Raw genomic sequence first — 15,827 nt, forward strand, 5'->3', positions numbered from 1 at the left:
AAGTGGAGTTTTGATTGTTCTTATTCAGTTAACAACAGTTTAAGAATGTTTGTAATTTTCATTTATGATTTACTGATTCGTAGCTGAGTGGCTTTTTATCGTTACAAGTCTTCTTTAGGATCAATCTTTTTTATGAAAATGTTAGCAACATTCCCGTCGTCACCCTGTCGTTTCGATACAAGGTGTGTGATTCAATGTGCTAACTATTTTAATACAATAAAAAATAAACCGAATTTTGAAAGTGATCCATTACGGATCAATCTTTATTAGCTCAAAGATAGCATTAATACATCCATCAAATCTCTTCCAATTTATGTAATTTAATTATTATTCCTAGAATACTACTACTAATGATCAGTCATTCAAAGATGAAACTTCATCGTTTGTATTCCAAGAGGATTGGGGTGAAGGCAATGAAGGATCGCATAAACCGAAGCTTTGTATACTTGATCTTACTACTGAAACTGTTAGTTTTGCTCCAGTCGATGAAAATAAGTATAATTTAGCTTGCAGTGAACCGTTATGGAGTCCAGATGATAATGGGATTATATTTGTTGGTTATCCTTCGCAAGCTTATAATCTTGGATTAATTTACTGTATTCAACGTCCATCTCAACTTTATTTTTGGGACATAAGTAAGTTATGATCGATTTGTAAAACAATGAAGTCAGCAATTTTTTCTGTTCATAAATTAATACACAGGGGTGTTAAGTTATACTCTTTTTTTCCAAATTTCGAAGTGAAGATTTCGTTGGATAACATTAGCCTCATGAATGCCTCTAAAGTAGTAAGTAAGTTAAGATCATTCCAACAAGTCAACAAATAAGATATTCTTAATTATTGACTTACGTTGTGATGAATCTCGTAAAATTTTAATAAGTTTAATTAGAATGTGGTAAAAATCAACAGTTAAATGTTCCAAAACGTTTTGTCTGTTTATATTAGTCTAAAGTGAAAGTAATTTTCAAACTAATTGGTTCCTCAAAAACCAATTGGTTGAACCAAACACGTTTGAAGTAAATATTTTAGCAGCTGATCGTTAGTTAGCAGAAATATTCTGTGATCATTGTGGACGTTTTTTCGATGAAGTCCTAAGTTAGAGGATGAAGCTTATCCACAACTTTCTTTCATAGTTTTCAACATAGACTGATGTCAGCTAAAAAAGTTATTGGAAGTTAGGGAACATTAAGCAGGTGTTTTGCCTTAGTTTCAGGCTTTTCAACATTCACATTTACGACCATTCACAAAACCCAGGCAGAGATCTTTAGACCTCTCAGTAAACATGATGCACATATTCACTGTATCGCAACTCATCTGTCTACGTTCTCTTAACTAGAATCAATTCCTAACGTCATCCAACCGGTTACAAATGTCATCGATTAGGTATTATCTCACTTTTTACGTAGTTAATCTTACAGATCATGGCTTCTTATTGGAAAACTCAGAGAAACCCACTTTTCACTTATCATTGAAGCATATGTCTTAAAATACATCTCTGTTATGAAAACCCTTTTTGATTGCTAATATATCGTATTTATTAAATGTGGAAAAGCCATAAGCCACCAATGGTAGTTTTTCATAGATTTATCTAATTTTTACAAAATAGTATTTACTACTTATATTTTTCGGATAATCTTACCACTTCTTGCTTCTTCAAAGAAAAGAATAGTATCGAACCAATCAGTGTGCCTGGTTATTCAGTTCAATGTCCGCGATTCAATCCAAACGGTACTTATTTAATTTGGCTTCAAAACCCTGTTGGTGGACCACATGGCCAGTGTGTTTCATTAGTTGGAACTCAATGGCCAATGAACTGCTTGAAACCTGAGGTTATTATACCAATTATCAATAGTCCATGCAGTGATTATAAGTGTACTATTGATAGATTTCCAGGTAATAATTTTGTTACTATTTTGTGTTACGGAAATTGTTAAATTTGAAATGTCACATCATGGACTGACTTTGGTTAAACAACAATTGAAGCCAGGAAGCAATGGATAGCTTTTTAGTGCTAGTATGGGACTCGTCAGTAGTGGACATTTTTCGATTCTACCAGAAATCAAACGCAGTATCTTCAGAATTCTCAATGAATGCTGAACCTTCCAACTAATGATCTGGCATCCAATGGTTTATATTCCAGAGTAAAAATAAATCTAGAGTTGAATGATACAAACTCGTAATTCCTCATGGTCTTTTTCGGTTTACCAATCGTTTGTTCCGATACTAAAGTTTGATGTAACTGACATTTTATGGCAAGAATTTGCATTGGATTAAAGTGTTACATCATGATCGTAATTGTATAACTTCTTTTCGTATGGATGAAACTGTTTACTCCATAAATGATTTTGGGTAACAGAGTGACTCATTATTATTCTTGTTCTTTGTAAGCTTAAAGTAATTTTAGATTATACCTGTAATTAGCACGATAATTAATCTATATTTATGAAAGATTGTCTGACTGAAAATCAGTGTTCTATTTGATTGACTTCGTTTAAACTCCAAGGTTATATTTGATATCTATTCTGTCTCATTTGGATTTCGTTAGTTAAGTGTACCTGTATTCCAGTTGCCGTGGTGTACATACTGTTACTCAAATTTGTCATTCATCATTTAAGACAGAAGATTACTACTTAATTATCTGGTTATTTAGGGTATGATAAATAGCAACTTGGTCAGTCAAAGTAGAACTTGGCAGATATGTGCATCGGTTCAAGTTGCTGCACTACATTAGCACAGCAAGATAAAATGATCAAGAAAAATCCCAGATCAGTAGAAGTGGTAACAGTATCATTAGTAGTAGAGAAGATTAGGTATCGAAAAAAGAAAACGAAATCTGAGAAGATCTGGTGACTCAAGATGTGAAGGGAGACGAATAGTGGATTAAATACTACCATTTTTGTTCAACAGTTATTACTTTTTATTACAAAAGCACTTTCGGGTTGTTTACTTCAGCCAAACTGAATTATTCCTCAATACCATACCGATTAATAGCGAATTTGAGGATGGGCAATTTACGTTGTTTTGAAATTGTTAGCACTAATTTCATCTTGTAATAAAAAATCTGTAATTTCAGGTTATTGAATGGAATTTTAGTTTTAGTATAGGGGGTTTGTAAAGATTGTGGAGTTTTGTAGTTTACCTCACTGACTGACCTCAGTGCGAAGCTTGAAAGTTCTGGTTTTGATTCTAAGCTGGGTCGTGAATGAACACTGCTGAGGAATCTCTTACTAAGACGAAACGGTTGTATAGCACCTTCTGGCTTTTCAATAGTTATTTAGCTACCATAAATTTATTTATCTAACAAACTTGGTACTGGTTTTTATTCTGACATGTTAGGTGAAAGTAAGTCATGGTTAGTCAATATGAGAAGGCATGCACATCCAGTTACACTAAATTTAAGAGATTATTTTACATGTAAAATCGATTCCACTTTGACATCACTTTTTAGATGCTGTGTGTTGTGTTAATAAGTCCTTATTCCAGTCTATATCCAGTTCTTAATCGCTTGTCCGTTAATTGAGTATGTTCGTTATGTAGTGCGTAGTTCAGTGTTAGTACTGCTGATCTATTATCTAACATCGAGTTTCCTCCAGCCTAGGATAGGATCTATGAAATTTTCTTTTTTCATTATAATGCATTCCTGTACGATTTTAGTCTACAAACTGGTCGGTTAATTATTGTTATAGTAATCGTATTGCTAATTCGAATCCTAACATTGTCGGCCGAACGTCAATGGTTTAAGTTCAGTTTTTGCCGTAGGATCATGGATATATGTATTACTGAGAAGTTTCGAAATTTAAATAGAATTATTACTTGGTAGCAAGCAGTTTATACTATTAACATTTAAGCCCATATCAACTGGGGGGGGGCAATGGAAAAGATCCACTTTGTCATATTGCAAATTTGATTGACAGAAATCAGTTAAGATCGACGGTTAGACCAGTATATTACTAGATCAATATTGAATAGTTGAATAGTGTGGCTGATTTGTTCCCTAATAAATTAAGCCATTACATGAGTTTATAGCTCGATAATAATAATGTTAGTAATAATAATGTATTTGACTCCAGCTTTATGTTACTCGAATCTTGATCCTTACATTTGCTTACATTGATAAATTGTGAATAAGTACAGGATTTAGATATAGGGCTTCTTGTTGATTGTTTCAAATTATTCAACATCAACTGTATAACTTAATGAAATGGTGACTTAGTGATTGAATCAATTGACTATTGAACGCTGAATGCACTCCCAGTTCAAACTATGGTTCATTTATACTTGGGTTGAAGCAACTTGGCAATGGCATCGTTTCGTTTCACACACAAAGTACTTTAGCTGAAAGTCATGTATGTGAATCGAATCTCATGAATCTTCTCTATAAATTATTAATTGATAGCTGCATGCTTCATTGTGTTCTTTACTTATCTTTATATTTTATGGAGTATGGTATCGTTATTTGGTGAACAATTTTCAGTTATTAGAATGAAAGATCAATAGACAATACATTTGAGTGAATGGCTGTTCGCATAACTGAATTCTTGTATTATTCTGTCGTATTATATCTTTAGGACTGTATTGTAAATTAGCAGATCGTTGTTGGTCTAGTGATGGACAACATGTATTAGTCTCATCATGTTGGGGATTCGAGGTTGTTGGACTTCTTATTTCAGTGACTGAATCCATTGCCCAATCAAGACCAGTTATATATAAACTGCCTAAGTTGTATTTATCATCAGATGGAACTACGTTGTCATCATCATTATCAATTTTAGATGTTTACGATGATGTTCTAGTGGTCTCTGTCAGTTCTCCAATTCATCCACAGCATATAGCTGTATTAAATTTAAAGTATCTGAATTATGCTAATTTGTCTTCTGATCTTAATCAGCGTCCGTAAGTGCTACATACTCTGATTTATTGTATGTATGTACTAATAGTTTCAAATTACTGCTTTAAATCTTAGGGTGAGGTTATGAATCTTTATTAACTGAGGTGTTAAGGATATCTGCAGCATATTTTTAACCACTGCTTACCTCGACAGACAATATTTGCTAGTATCGAAGTAGGCTGGAAGAATGCTATGGGAGCTTAAACCAAGATATATTATTCCATGAAATCATTGACTGTTAATTCATGCAGATCACCTGCTGAGGTCTGCAAAATTATCTTAACCAATCGTTAGAGACTTTGAGTGACATGGCTAAGATGCATTCACTCTATCTTCCTCTCGACCTTGAATTCTAGTATACCTTTATACATACCTTTTAATTCGGTCTTTTCAAAATGCGTACTCAATATTCAATTTTTCTCACTGTCAATGCTACTACATTATTTCAGTTCGTTTGCTATTGATCTTGTTAATTTCATCTCGTCCTGGTAATGGGATATAACAACTCCGGTTAACATATATTTGTTTTACGGTCTTAGTTAATTATGAATGGTTTAGAATGGAGATATAATTTTGCGTCAAGTGTCGATTAATAGGACCATATCAATTGAGTTATTATATATCTGTTGTATTATACATGTGGTTGTATCTCACAGAGATAAACTGGTTTGAACTGCTGGTCACTCATCTAAATTTAACATCAGAACCATGTAATCTTAGTAGTCATATGATACATATATATATATATATATATATATATATATATATACGACTTACAGTTTACTGTGTGAATTTATTTATTACCATTGAATAAAGTATATCTACATTACTTTTCTCTTTTTTTAAATCCAAATACATTGAAATTTATAGCGTTACAATTCAATAGCTTAGATATTCAACATCTGTGTTCCGGCTGATCGTCCGTTGAATCAACTTTTAGGTTTTATTTTATTTTAGGATGTGTCTCAATTGCTGTATATAATCATGAATTGGATGACGGAATTAGGGAAACGAAAATGGATAGATGAGGATTTATTTGCCATTTGAAACTAAATCAAATTAATACCTGAGTACATTAATTTTTATATAATTTATTTACAGTTAGATTTGTATAGATTGATATGATAAACTTGTCAACTCCATTTTAAATATCATTGTACGAATTATTCATTCGCATTACATATATCATTTGAGATCTTGTCTCTTAGTAAAATAACATTCCAGGTTTCCAACGGTGGTCTAACATCAATCGGTTCATGATCTCAATCCAAAACTTAATAATCTCCACAACCCCTATACTGATAATTATATATACATTAGTAAATTGACAAAAATGGTCATTTGGAAAACACTAAACTTGGATTTTAATCACTTTTTTTTTTAAAAAAAAACAACAATTCACATGTATGATGCATTTATAACCAATTCACTTGTATATCTTACTAAATTTTTAATTTCCTAGATGGTTAATCATTTCTGATGGAATTGATTTAAAACAAAATCATTTACGTTCATTGAAAGGTATTGATTGGTCAATTCATCAAATAGAACTGGAAAATAAATCAGATAACCAAATAAATTCATTTGAATGTTTACTAGTTCATCCCATACTTCAAGATGATGGTTCAATTCAACAAATAGATGGTAAGATTTATTAACTTAATTATGATTATTTTTGACAGTATGAAATAGTTTATAGATTAACTCTCATTTGTATAGTGTCTAGATATCAAGTATTCTATCAAAAGGAAAGTTCTAGAGGAAGTTCATCACTTGAATAATACCTTATAGTTGTGTCATACTTGAGTGTTAGAGATTAGCAAAAATAAGTTATACCCTGTGGTTTGTAATCAAACAAGCTTTTCAAACTGGACAAAATTTCAAAAATTGTCACACATAAGAAAAACAGTGGTTAGAAAAGAATTTCTGTTAAGAATAGAAAGATAGACTGAAATATTGAAATGTATACATTCGATGGTTCAGTGGAGCTAACAAAAACTATGCGTTAAAGTATACAAGTTAATTAAATGTTTAAGCCTAGCTCAATCTACTAAGTGTTATTTAAATAATATGACGTAACACACAAAATAAGCATATAATGAAGAAAATAAATGAATATAAATTCGTTTCATTTTATTTATTCGAGTTCTAATTTGATTGCCTCGTTTTACTTATGTTCCTAAAATTTTAAATACGTAGATTGGTCTAACTGTAGTGTACAATTCATCATTGATTCGAAGATGAATGAAATTTCACACTGTTTAATGCTATTTTTCAGTATCCGATTTCACATTTGCAAAAGATCTAACAGAAATTGTAGCATGTAGACTTCGTGGTTTAATTGTAATGCCTCATGGTGGTCCACATGCACATTCAAGTGCTTCTTGGTCTTCGATGATCGCTGGATTTTGTTCGGTAGGCTTTGCTTGTTTATTAATTAATTATCGTGGATCACTTGGTTATGGCAATGCGTTTGTCCAAGATTTAATCGGATATATCAGTGAAAAAGATGTGTCCGATTGTGTTCAAGTAAGCGATTTTTCAATTTGTTTCTCTATTTTCACTCATAAAATAAACCAACTCAACGATTTTCTGGAACAATTTACATAGAATTTGTGAAGTTATTGTCCTATATTTATTATTCGAAAGACGGACTCTGTGTCACACAATTAGTGTTTGAACGACGACAATTCCTCTCTGTGTACAAATTATATCTGAAACAGTCTCTGTGATATCTAAATGATATCTAAGGGATCTTAACTGTTCCCCGATTGTCTGCCCCAAGTTTCTTTTCTGACAGTTACAAAAAAGTGATATCAAATCCAAAACTGTAGAATTTATCGAATTTTCCATCTGCTAATGTTTGTTATTGTTATGTCTGGAGATTTCGTCCTTGTTAATGTCTACCGTCTGATTGCTTTTACTTGACATTCGGAAAGGGCGACGAAAAGTAAGAACATGAAAAACTAGTGAAGTGTAGACAAATTGGCTCTACATAAACGCGTCCCCAAAATAGTCCAAAAATCACGTCTCTGTGAAATCAAAATATAACCATTTATGCACTAATTTTTGTACACAATAATATCACACAGGGATAAATACGTCAAGTTACTGAATATAGTTCACCTGAGCTGTTCACTCCGCCTGTAGCTCTTCTGGGGTTACTGATGGTTCGAAGCCTGGGTAAATGAGTAGGGTTGGATATGGGGTCAGCAACCTTATCCCGTAGAAAACAACTTTGCTAAAAAAACGCTAACCAGAATAAAAAAGTTAAACAATTTAAACTCTGCGCTGAGAACTAAAGGATCTTCATTCAGAAGAATTATGACACCTCATGATGGAAGCCGAGATTATTCGAAAGTCGCGAGGCCGATGCCACTTCTGACAACCAAAGCAACAATTAGTATGAGTACATGGAATATCTGGACATTGTGTCAAATAACTGCGCAAGCGAGGAGATACAACTTGGCGGTTCTCCGAATCACTGAAACTCATTAGGCTCAAGCTGGACAGAAAGGAATAGGTTCAGGAAAGATGCTGTTGTACTCTAGCCATGAACAAAAAAATACTTCGCACACACAGGGAGTTGCACTGGTACTTTCCAAAGAAGTGTGAAAAGCACTTATGGGATGAGAGTCTCATGCATCCAGGATCATCAAAGCGTTCTTCGAAACGAAGGAGGGGATTACAATGAATGTTATCCGGTGCTATCCACCCACCAATGATAACAACAACGACGACAATGATCAGTTTTACGGGAGGCTGCAATCGACTATAGTGAAGTGCACAGGAAAGAACCTTACGATCTTGATGGGAGATCTAAATGCCAAAGTTGGGTTGGACAACAACGGTCATGAAGGCGACATGGACTGCCTGTGAGAAATGAACGAGAATTGCGAGAGACTTGCAAATATATACGCATTCAACAAAATGGTTATAGGTGGCACAATATTCCTCCACAAATACATGAACAATGCTACATGGGTCTCACCGGATCACACTACACAGAACCGGATCGATCATATCTGCATCCGTAAAGATTTCACAAGGCCAACAGAAGACGTGAGAACCAAGAGAGGAGCTGACATAGGTTCGTATTGCCACCTGTTGGTGGCCGAGATGAAACTGAAACAAAAGAAGCACTAGATAATTGGAGAAACAGTATTACAAAGGTTCAATATAGCCTTTCTTTGAGATACTGACAAACCTAACGAATTGAAGATAGTTGTCAACAGCACATTCCAAGTCTTATAAGATCTATTGAAAGAAGAGGAAATTACTATGGAGACCAACTGTGAACTGGTCAAACAAGCACTGACTTCAGTATTCCAGGAGGTTGTGGGCTTCAAGAAACATGATCATAAGGAGTGGATCTCTATGGAGACCGTGGGGAGGATTTAATTAAAGAAAGACGAGAAGGCAGTAATTAACAACAGCCTAACAAGAATAGAGGAAGTCAAGGCACAGGTCGAATACACAGAAACAAATAAGAGAGCGTACAGGAGTATTATAGCCAGCAAGCAGAAATACATGGAAGAGGTAGGAATGACAGCGAAAAAAGCTACGAGAGAAGGGAATAACAAACAACTACATGACACAACGAAGAAACTGGTAGGGAAATGTAGTAAATCAGAGAGATCTGTCAAGGACCAAGAAGGCAAGCCAATCACTGGGGTTTGAGAATGGAAGAAAAGATGGGTATAACACTTTGAGGAACTCTTGACTAGATCAGCATCATTGAATTCACTGACCATCGAAGCGGCATCCACAAACCTTCCAATAACTCACTCCACCAACGATCGAAGGCCTCGACATACACAACGGAAAAAACAAGATCCTCAAATACAACACGGATAACACCAACTCAATCATACTTGACGGTGAAACTCTGGAAGAGGTGGAAATTTTCATTTATCTGGGTAACATCATCGATGAATATGGAGGATCTGATGCAGACTCGAAGGCAAGGATTGGAAAATGCAAAACAGCATTCCTACAATTGAAGAACGTATGAAACTCAAAACAACTGTCAATCAGTATCAAAGTCACAATCTTCAATACGAACATCAAAACAGTTCTATTTTACTGAGTTGACATATTGGAGAACTACCACAGCCATGATCTAAAAGGCACTAGTATTTCTAAACAATTGTCTATGCAAAATGCTCAATGTACGGTGATCGGATACCATTAGTAACAGCCTAATGTGAGAGAGAACAAACCAGCTTCCATCTGAAAAGGAAATTAGGAAAAGTCGTTGGAAGTGGATTGGACGCACACTGAGGAAATCGTCAAACTGCATTACAAGGCAAGCTATGACTTAATCCTGAATGGAAACGGTAATAGGCAGACTATAGAGCACATTGCACCGGGAATTGGAGCCAGACATCAGAAGAATGGGTAGCTATCGGGAACAAATGGAAAGGCTTATCCAGGACATAGTAGGATAGAAAATGGTGGTGGATGGCTGATGTTTCATAACGGGTAGCAGGCGTAAGTAAGTAAGTAATTAAGAGCTGATACAGGGAATATATTTGTCAGACTAAACGAAAGTTCACACTTATCATATTGAACGAAGAAGATATTGACGTTAAAGCGTCACACCTGAATGAAGCTCATGCCTGTCACTGTGGTCGAAATTCACAAGGAATTGGCCCAAAATATATTGGCCTTAATAATTTTATCTTTTTATCCCGTTATATCAGTGATTAATTATTGCGATAAATAAGCAGCATTCATATTGTATGTCCTTAATTACTTTTTCTCATTCTACTTTTGCACCTATATACATACCTACTTACATATACCTATCTTTACATAAATGCCTATTTATTAACAATAAATAGTAATGGTTTCTATAATACTATGAGATCATAATAATACTATGATAATAGTTAGCTTATGTTGAAAAAAACTCGCCTGCAAGGTGGCAACCTCAGCAATAATTGGGATGGTGGAGATTCGTAGCTCAGGTGGATGATTTTGGTAGAGTTCCCAGCTCAGAGAGTGGAACTCCACCAAAATCAGCAACAATATCTTTTCACTCTGTGCACAGATGTTCAGTTTTATGTCTGGACATATAAAAATGTATCGAGCAATCAGAGAACAGTTTGCAATTAACCAATGAAATTCAGACAAAAAATTGTATGTTGAAAATATAGTTACTTATGAGTAACACAGTTATATCACACAAATCTCACAAGTTGTTCCTGTTTTAATGTCTTGTGTAATAAATAGTCAACAGTATAAGCTTTTCTTGTTGTCCTGGTGAATTTCATTCTTACTTATGATCTAGTAGATCACCTATAGTCTTTTTATTTTGTATGAAATATGAATGATGTTTTCATGCAATTAACGAGAATTTAACCAGAAGTCAATCAACTAAGTTGTATTATCTTTTGATATTCATTGATTTCGTTTCCAGTTTTCTGTTTTGGTTCTGAGCCACTTTATCTGTTTATTCTGTTCAGCCTATTATCAGTTGATTCATTATTTTATTGATCAATTGTAATGTTAAAATAATCTATTCACCGTTCTTGTAGTGTAGTCTTTTCATTTTTTTACTTCATATCCCCTCTTCTCTCTTTTCTCGCATCCCTCTTTTTAGGCTACTAAATTTGCATTGAATTATTTGCAGAAATTTGGGTCCAACTTGAAAGCAGTTTTATTTGGTGGTTCACATGGAGGCTTCTTAACGTTACATTTAGCCTCACGATATAAAAATTTATATCATGTAGCTACAGCTCGTAATCCAGTGGCTCATTTAGTCAGTCTTATTGATACATCTGATATACCGGATTGGTGTTATACTGAATCAGGTTTAGCAGATTGGTGTGAATGGTTTCTTGGTCATTTACCGAATGGCAATGAATTAATGCGTTTGTCAAATCAATCTCCTTTGAAATATTTAGATAAAACATGGTCTGTACCTTTGTTAATGCTGTTAGGTGGGAAAGATCGTCGTGTACCAAATAGTCAGGTTAGTAGTTTTAAATTGCAAGTTGTAATATTTACGAAGTATCCACAATCCAGTGCTTCCAGGCTTTCAATGTTGATCTAGCTAAGATTATTTCGTGATCGGAACTTTAGAAATCCTACAGTTTCCACAAATCCCCCTATATTATTGATGATTATTTGTTCACTAGTGAATAAATGCAAGATACGACTCCTGGGGCTTTAGTGAGAAGCTTTGACCAGTGAAGTTCAACCATATCGATTATGAGGCAGTTACCCACTGGAGACAATGGAAGATGGTCGCGCATTTTTATGGGTTGATTCAGGTTAGATATTAGCACCATTGGATGCACGATCAGTGGTCTATATGTTAAGCGTTCGCGCTCGAGTTTAAAGGTCCTAGGTTTGAGTCCTTCAAGTGCGATCGTGAACACGCACTAACGAGAAGTCTCGTGCTAGAACGAAACGGGCGTTCAGCGCTTCCGGGTTTCCAGTTGTCTAATTTGAATTAGTTCGTGATTTAACCTATTGAAGTTTTATAATCTCTACAAATCCCCTTATACTAAAAAGAGATTGTTTAATAGTTATCTATTTTAGTGTAAATTGTCATCACTCGATACATCTTTATCACAGTGATATTTTCTGTCTCATTATTTACTTGTTTATTTTAATTTTAGGGATTAACATTCTGTCGAAAGTTGAAAGCCTTATGTCCAACTGTACCATGTGAAACATTGCTCTATCCATATGATTCACATCCGTTGGATTCACCAGCATGTTCATTAGATGTTTTTGTGAATTGCGTAAATTGGTTTTTAAAACACTTATGAAACTTGTGAAGAAGCATAATTCTGTGTTCTCTTTTCTGTTCATTTTTTTCACTTCGAAATAAATAAGTAAATAATTAACTTCATGTTATTTCGTTTTTTGTGAATGTACATTTTTAAAATTATTTTTGTATACATCTGTGCACACGTATGTATCCTGAATAGCTTAGTGGTGATGTACTTTAGTGCTGGATGTTAATGGGTTTGAATCTTGAGTGAGATGATCTCTAGTGTTATTAGTAGCGCGTAGGCGGTTATCGCTCCCTGGTCACCCACGCCATGGAAGGACAGTTCTTGGGGTCCCTGCAAAGTAAACCGGATTAGTAGTGGTCCTAGCAATCTAAGACTGGGACTGCAGAACCCAAGAGATGACTACTTAGGACTTTTTAGTAATTATTTTTAGATGAGATGGCTTCATACTTTAAAGGCATTGCCATCGGTGACAGGAATCTGTGGGATAAAGTTGAGGTGTGGTACTTTCAGAGTCGACAGCCTTTACCCCCCTTTCGTTGTGGGAAAGTAGCACCGCTGCAGATGCTAGTTTTTAGGCGTTACACCTCTGTACAGTCAACAGTACAATTCCGTTCTCGGATCATTACTTTCTTGTATTTAGTCTTTCCGTTCCTCAAACGACCTGCTTAGAATGGTTGAGTCTAAAGCAACCAATCTTCTACCCAACACTGCTCGTTTGGATGATTACTATACGCAAGTTCGACCTTCAAGTCAACTCAGCAGCTGCGGCCAAATTGGTTTGAATAACATAGGGAAGTGCATTTTCCCGAAGACTGTTGATATGTTTTAATGATGAGCGTCAACTAGCATGATATTTAGATCTGAGGTTTAATATCAATCACATCCACCCATTTAGTTCATACATTTAGAGGAGCTTTTCTATCGTGTTATACGGTAGAAAGTAAAACAGTAGTTTAATATTCTCTGTTGAAAACCATAACACAGCGTGTAGAACGAGAAGATTTGAGAATGTATTTTAAAAGGTTCAGAAGACAATGTCAAAATGCTATGCATCTAGAATCTGCGAAAATTATCACTCTTACTTTACGGTCCGCAAAATATCTCAATCTAGACAACAATGATGATTAAGTCATTGACATGACCTAGTTCATTATTCCGAGTCCTGGAAACTTTAGACGATAGCACATGACCTGTGATTACTAAGTATCATTGCATAGCGAGAAATATGATTCTTCACATACATTTCTAATTGATGTGAAATTACAATAAAGAATATTTTATGGTCACGGCAGAATAAATTGTGCACTAAGATTATTCTAATGTCATAGCAGTATAAATCAAAGTATAAAGTAGAAAAATTCCTACTTCGACCAACAATCTTAATTACTGATTTATATCTTAGCCACTTATTTCTTAAGAATCTATATTTACGTTCACATGTCTTGATTTATCATCTGCTGAAGAATGAGTTGGTGTGTTTAATACTCTATATGAATAGATTCAGTTGTTAAGTCACAAATTGTTAAAAATGCGCCTCTTGAATTCTATTAGTAGCCACAATCATATTTTTTCCGCTTTTTTGATATAAATGAACTCATCACCTTATATCCTGATTGTCTTATTTTAGTATTAATATGACCAGTATTGACAATTATTTTGGAGAGTTTCTGGACAATGAAGATAATGAACAAGAACAGAATAGTAAACCTGTGAGATATAAATTTGTTTTTATTATTTCCTTATACTTGTTCATATATTTGAGGAACATTAAATAAAATAATATTTAAATGAAGAAATGTTTGTAAATTCCACCGTGGGGTACTTGGTTCAAAATTCTTGAATATTGATTCATCATAATCTATTATAAGGTATGATTTATGATTAAAAGAGTCAGTTTAAATGGACAGGTATGGTTGTATTTTAGGAAGTAGCTAACAGAGTGATATTCAGGACAAGAACATTGTTCTATTTGCGGCTTGTTATATGAATGTATTTGCATTATTATTTATTATTTAAATGCATAAACATTGGTACAAGGAGGCACCAAATACATGTTCGCCACATAAATCAAATGATTTGTGTGACGGCTGAGATACTAACCGGTGCCTGAACCGAAGCACGTGGTTTTCTTAAGGGTCACACCCAGAGCCTTTGACCTGAAGGTCTAGTCCACAAGACAGTGGAGCAGCTTTAGGTGATGTGGTCTCATGGTAGCCGGTGATCAATAATTGGTTCATATGCCATTTGCTTCTTCAGGATCCTGAAACCCATGTGCATCATTCGTTTGGAATCAGGATTTTCCAACTCCCCTATGTGGATCCTCCATACTCACCAACCCCGTTCAAGCTCCGGATATCCACTTTTCGTCCTCTTAATTTCGTAAACAACGGTAATGCCTCGAGAAGGCAGTGAGTAGGTCTTCTGTGGCAGTGGTTGTATGCACGTGACCATGTGAGAGCATTTGGAGAGTGAGAGCTGACTCACCCCACTCCCGGTCGTACCAGAGCATTCGGGGCCAATGTATTTGAATCCTGGTGTAGGATGTTCTTGTCAAAACCCAAACCTAACATTGATCAGATTTCCAACTGTACCAACTCAGTTAAAGAATTACGATAGATATCACTTGTTGAACGGTTATACAACATATTGTCACTTGTAAATGTTAGAATCCATATCTAGATTAACTAACCTCAGTTGACTTGTGAAAGAATCAGTCCTATAAAGATTATAGGTACCCGTGGCTGTGGTGTGTCAACTAGGATGAAATCTATGTCCAGGGTTTTCCGTTGACTATCCCCGACCTTCCAACAAATTAATGAGTTTCATGTTATCAGAACTACAGTGGTGACTTTACTTTGATAATGAGTTTCTAAGTATGTCAGCACAACTAGGTGAGGCCTCAAAATTGGGACTATCATATTAGACTATCAACAGAAAGTGTTGTACTAATGTTTTGAGGATTTAGATGCTTCTTGTAAAATAGTGGCTCATTGATTCAAGTATTTGGCTTTGATTGGTAGGGAATAGGGTTCGGATTCTGTTTCACCCATGTTGGTAGTAGCACCCAGGTTGTACCACTATTTTTCTAGATTACATCATGAACTGACTTTAGACAACTGTTGAAAGCCAGGAAACACCATACAGTTTCTTCATCTTAGTATATGACTACTTAGCTGCTTCGGAAG

The 15,827-nt window shown here is 34.9% G+C and overlaps 1 protein-coding gene across 1 annotated transcript in view; it reads left to right on the forward strand.

The window, feature by feature from the left end:
- XRCC6 (X-ray repair cross-complementing protein 6) overlaps positions 1-15,827 on the forward strand; it is a 63,468-nt gene that overhangs the window by 9,639 nt on the left and 38,002 nt on the right. The window contains exons 8-15 of the mRNA XM_051216264.1: positions 338-635; positions 1,660-1,893; positions 4,569-4,893; positions 6,351-6,532; positions 7,167-7,417; positions 11,496-11,867; positions 12,520-12,738; positions 14,270-14,351. Of these exons, the coding sequence (XP_051066835.1) occupies positions 338-635; positions 1,660-1,893; positions 4,569-4,893; positions 6,351-6,532; positions 7,167-7,417; positions 11,496-11,867; positions 12,520-12,672 (1,815 nt within the window). The 3' untranslated portion in view covers positions 12,673-12,738; positions 14,270-14,351. The remainder of the gene's footprint in view (positions 1-337; positions 636-1,659; positions 1,894-4,568; positions 4,894-6,350; positions 6,533-7,166; positions 7,418-11,495; positions 11,868-12,519; positions 12,739-14,269; positions 14,352-15,827) is intronic.

Source organism: Schistosoma haematobium, chromosome 4, assembly GCF_000699445.3.
Source record: "Schistosoma haematobium chromosome 4, whole genome shotgun sequence".
In the NCBI taxonomy this organism is placed as follows: Eukaryota; Metazoa; Platyhelminthes; class Trematoda; order Strigeidida; family Schistosomatidae; genus Schistosoma; species Schistosoma haematobium.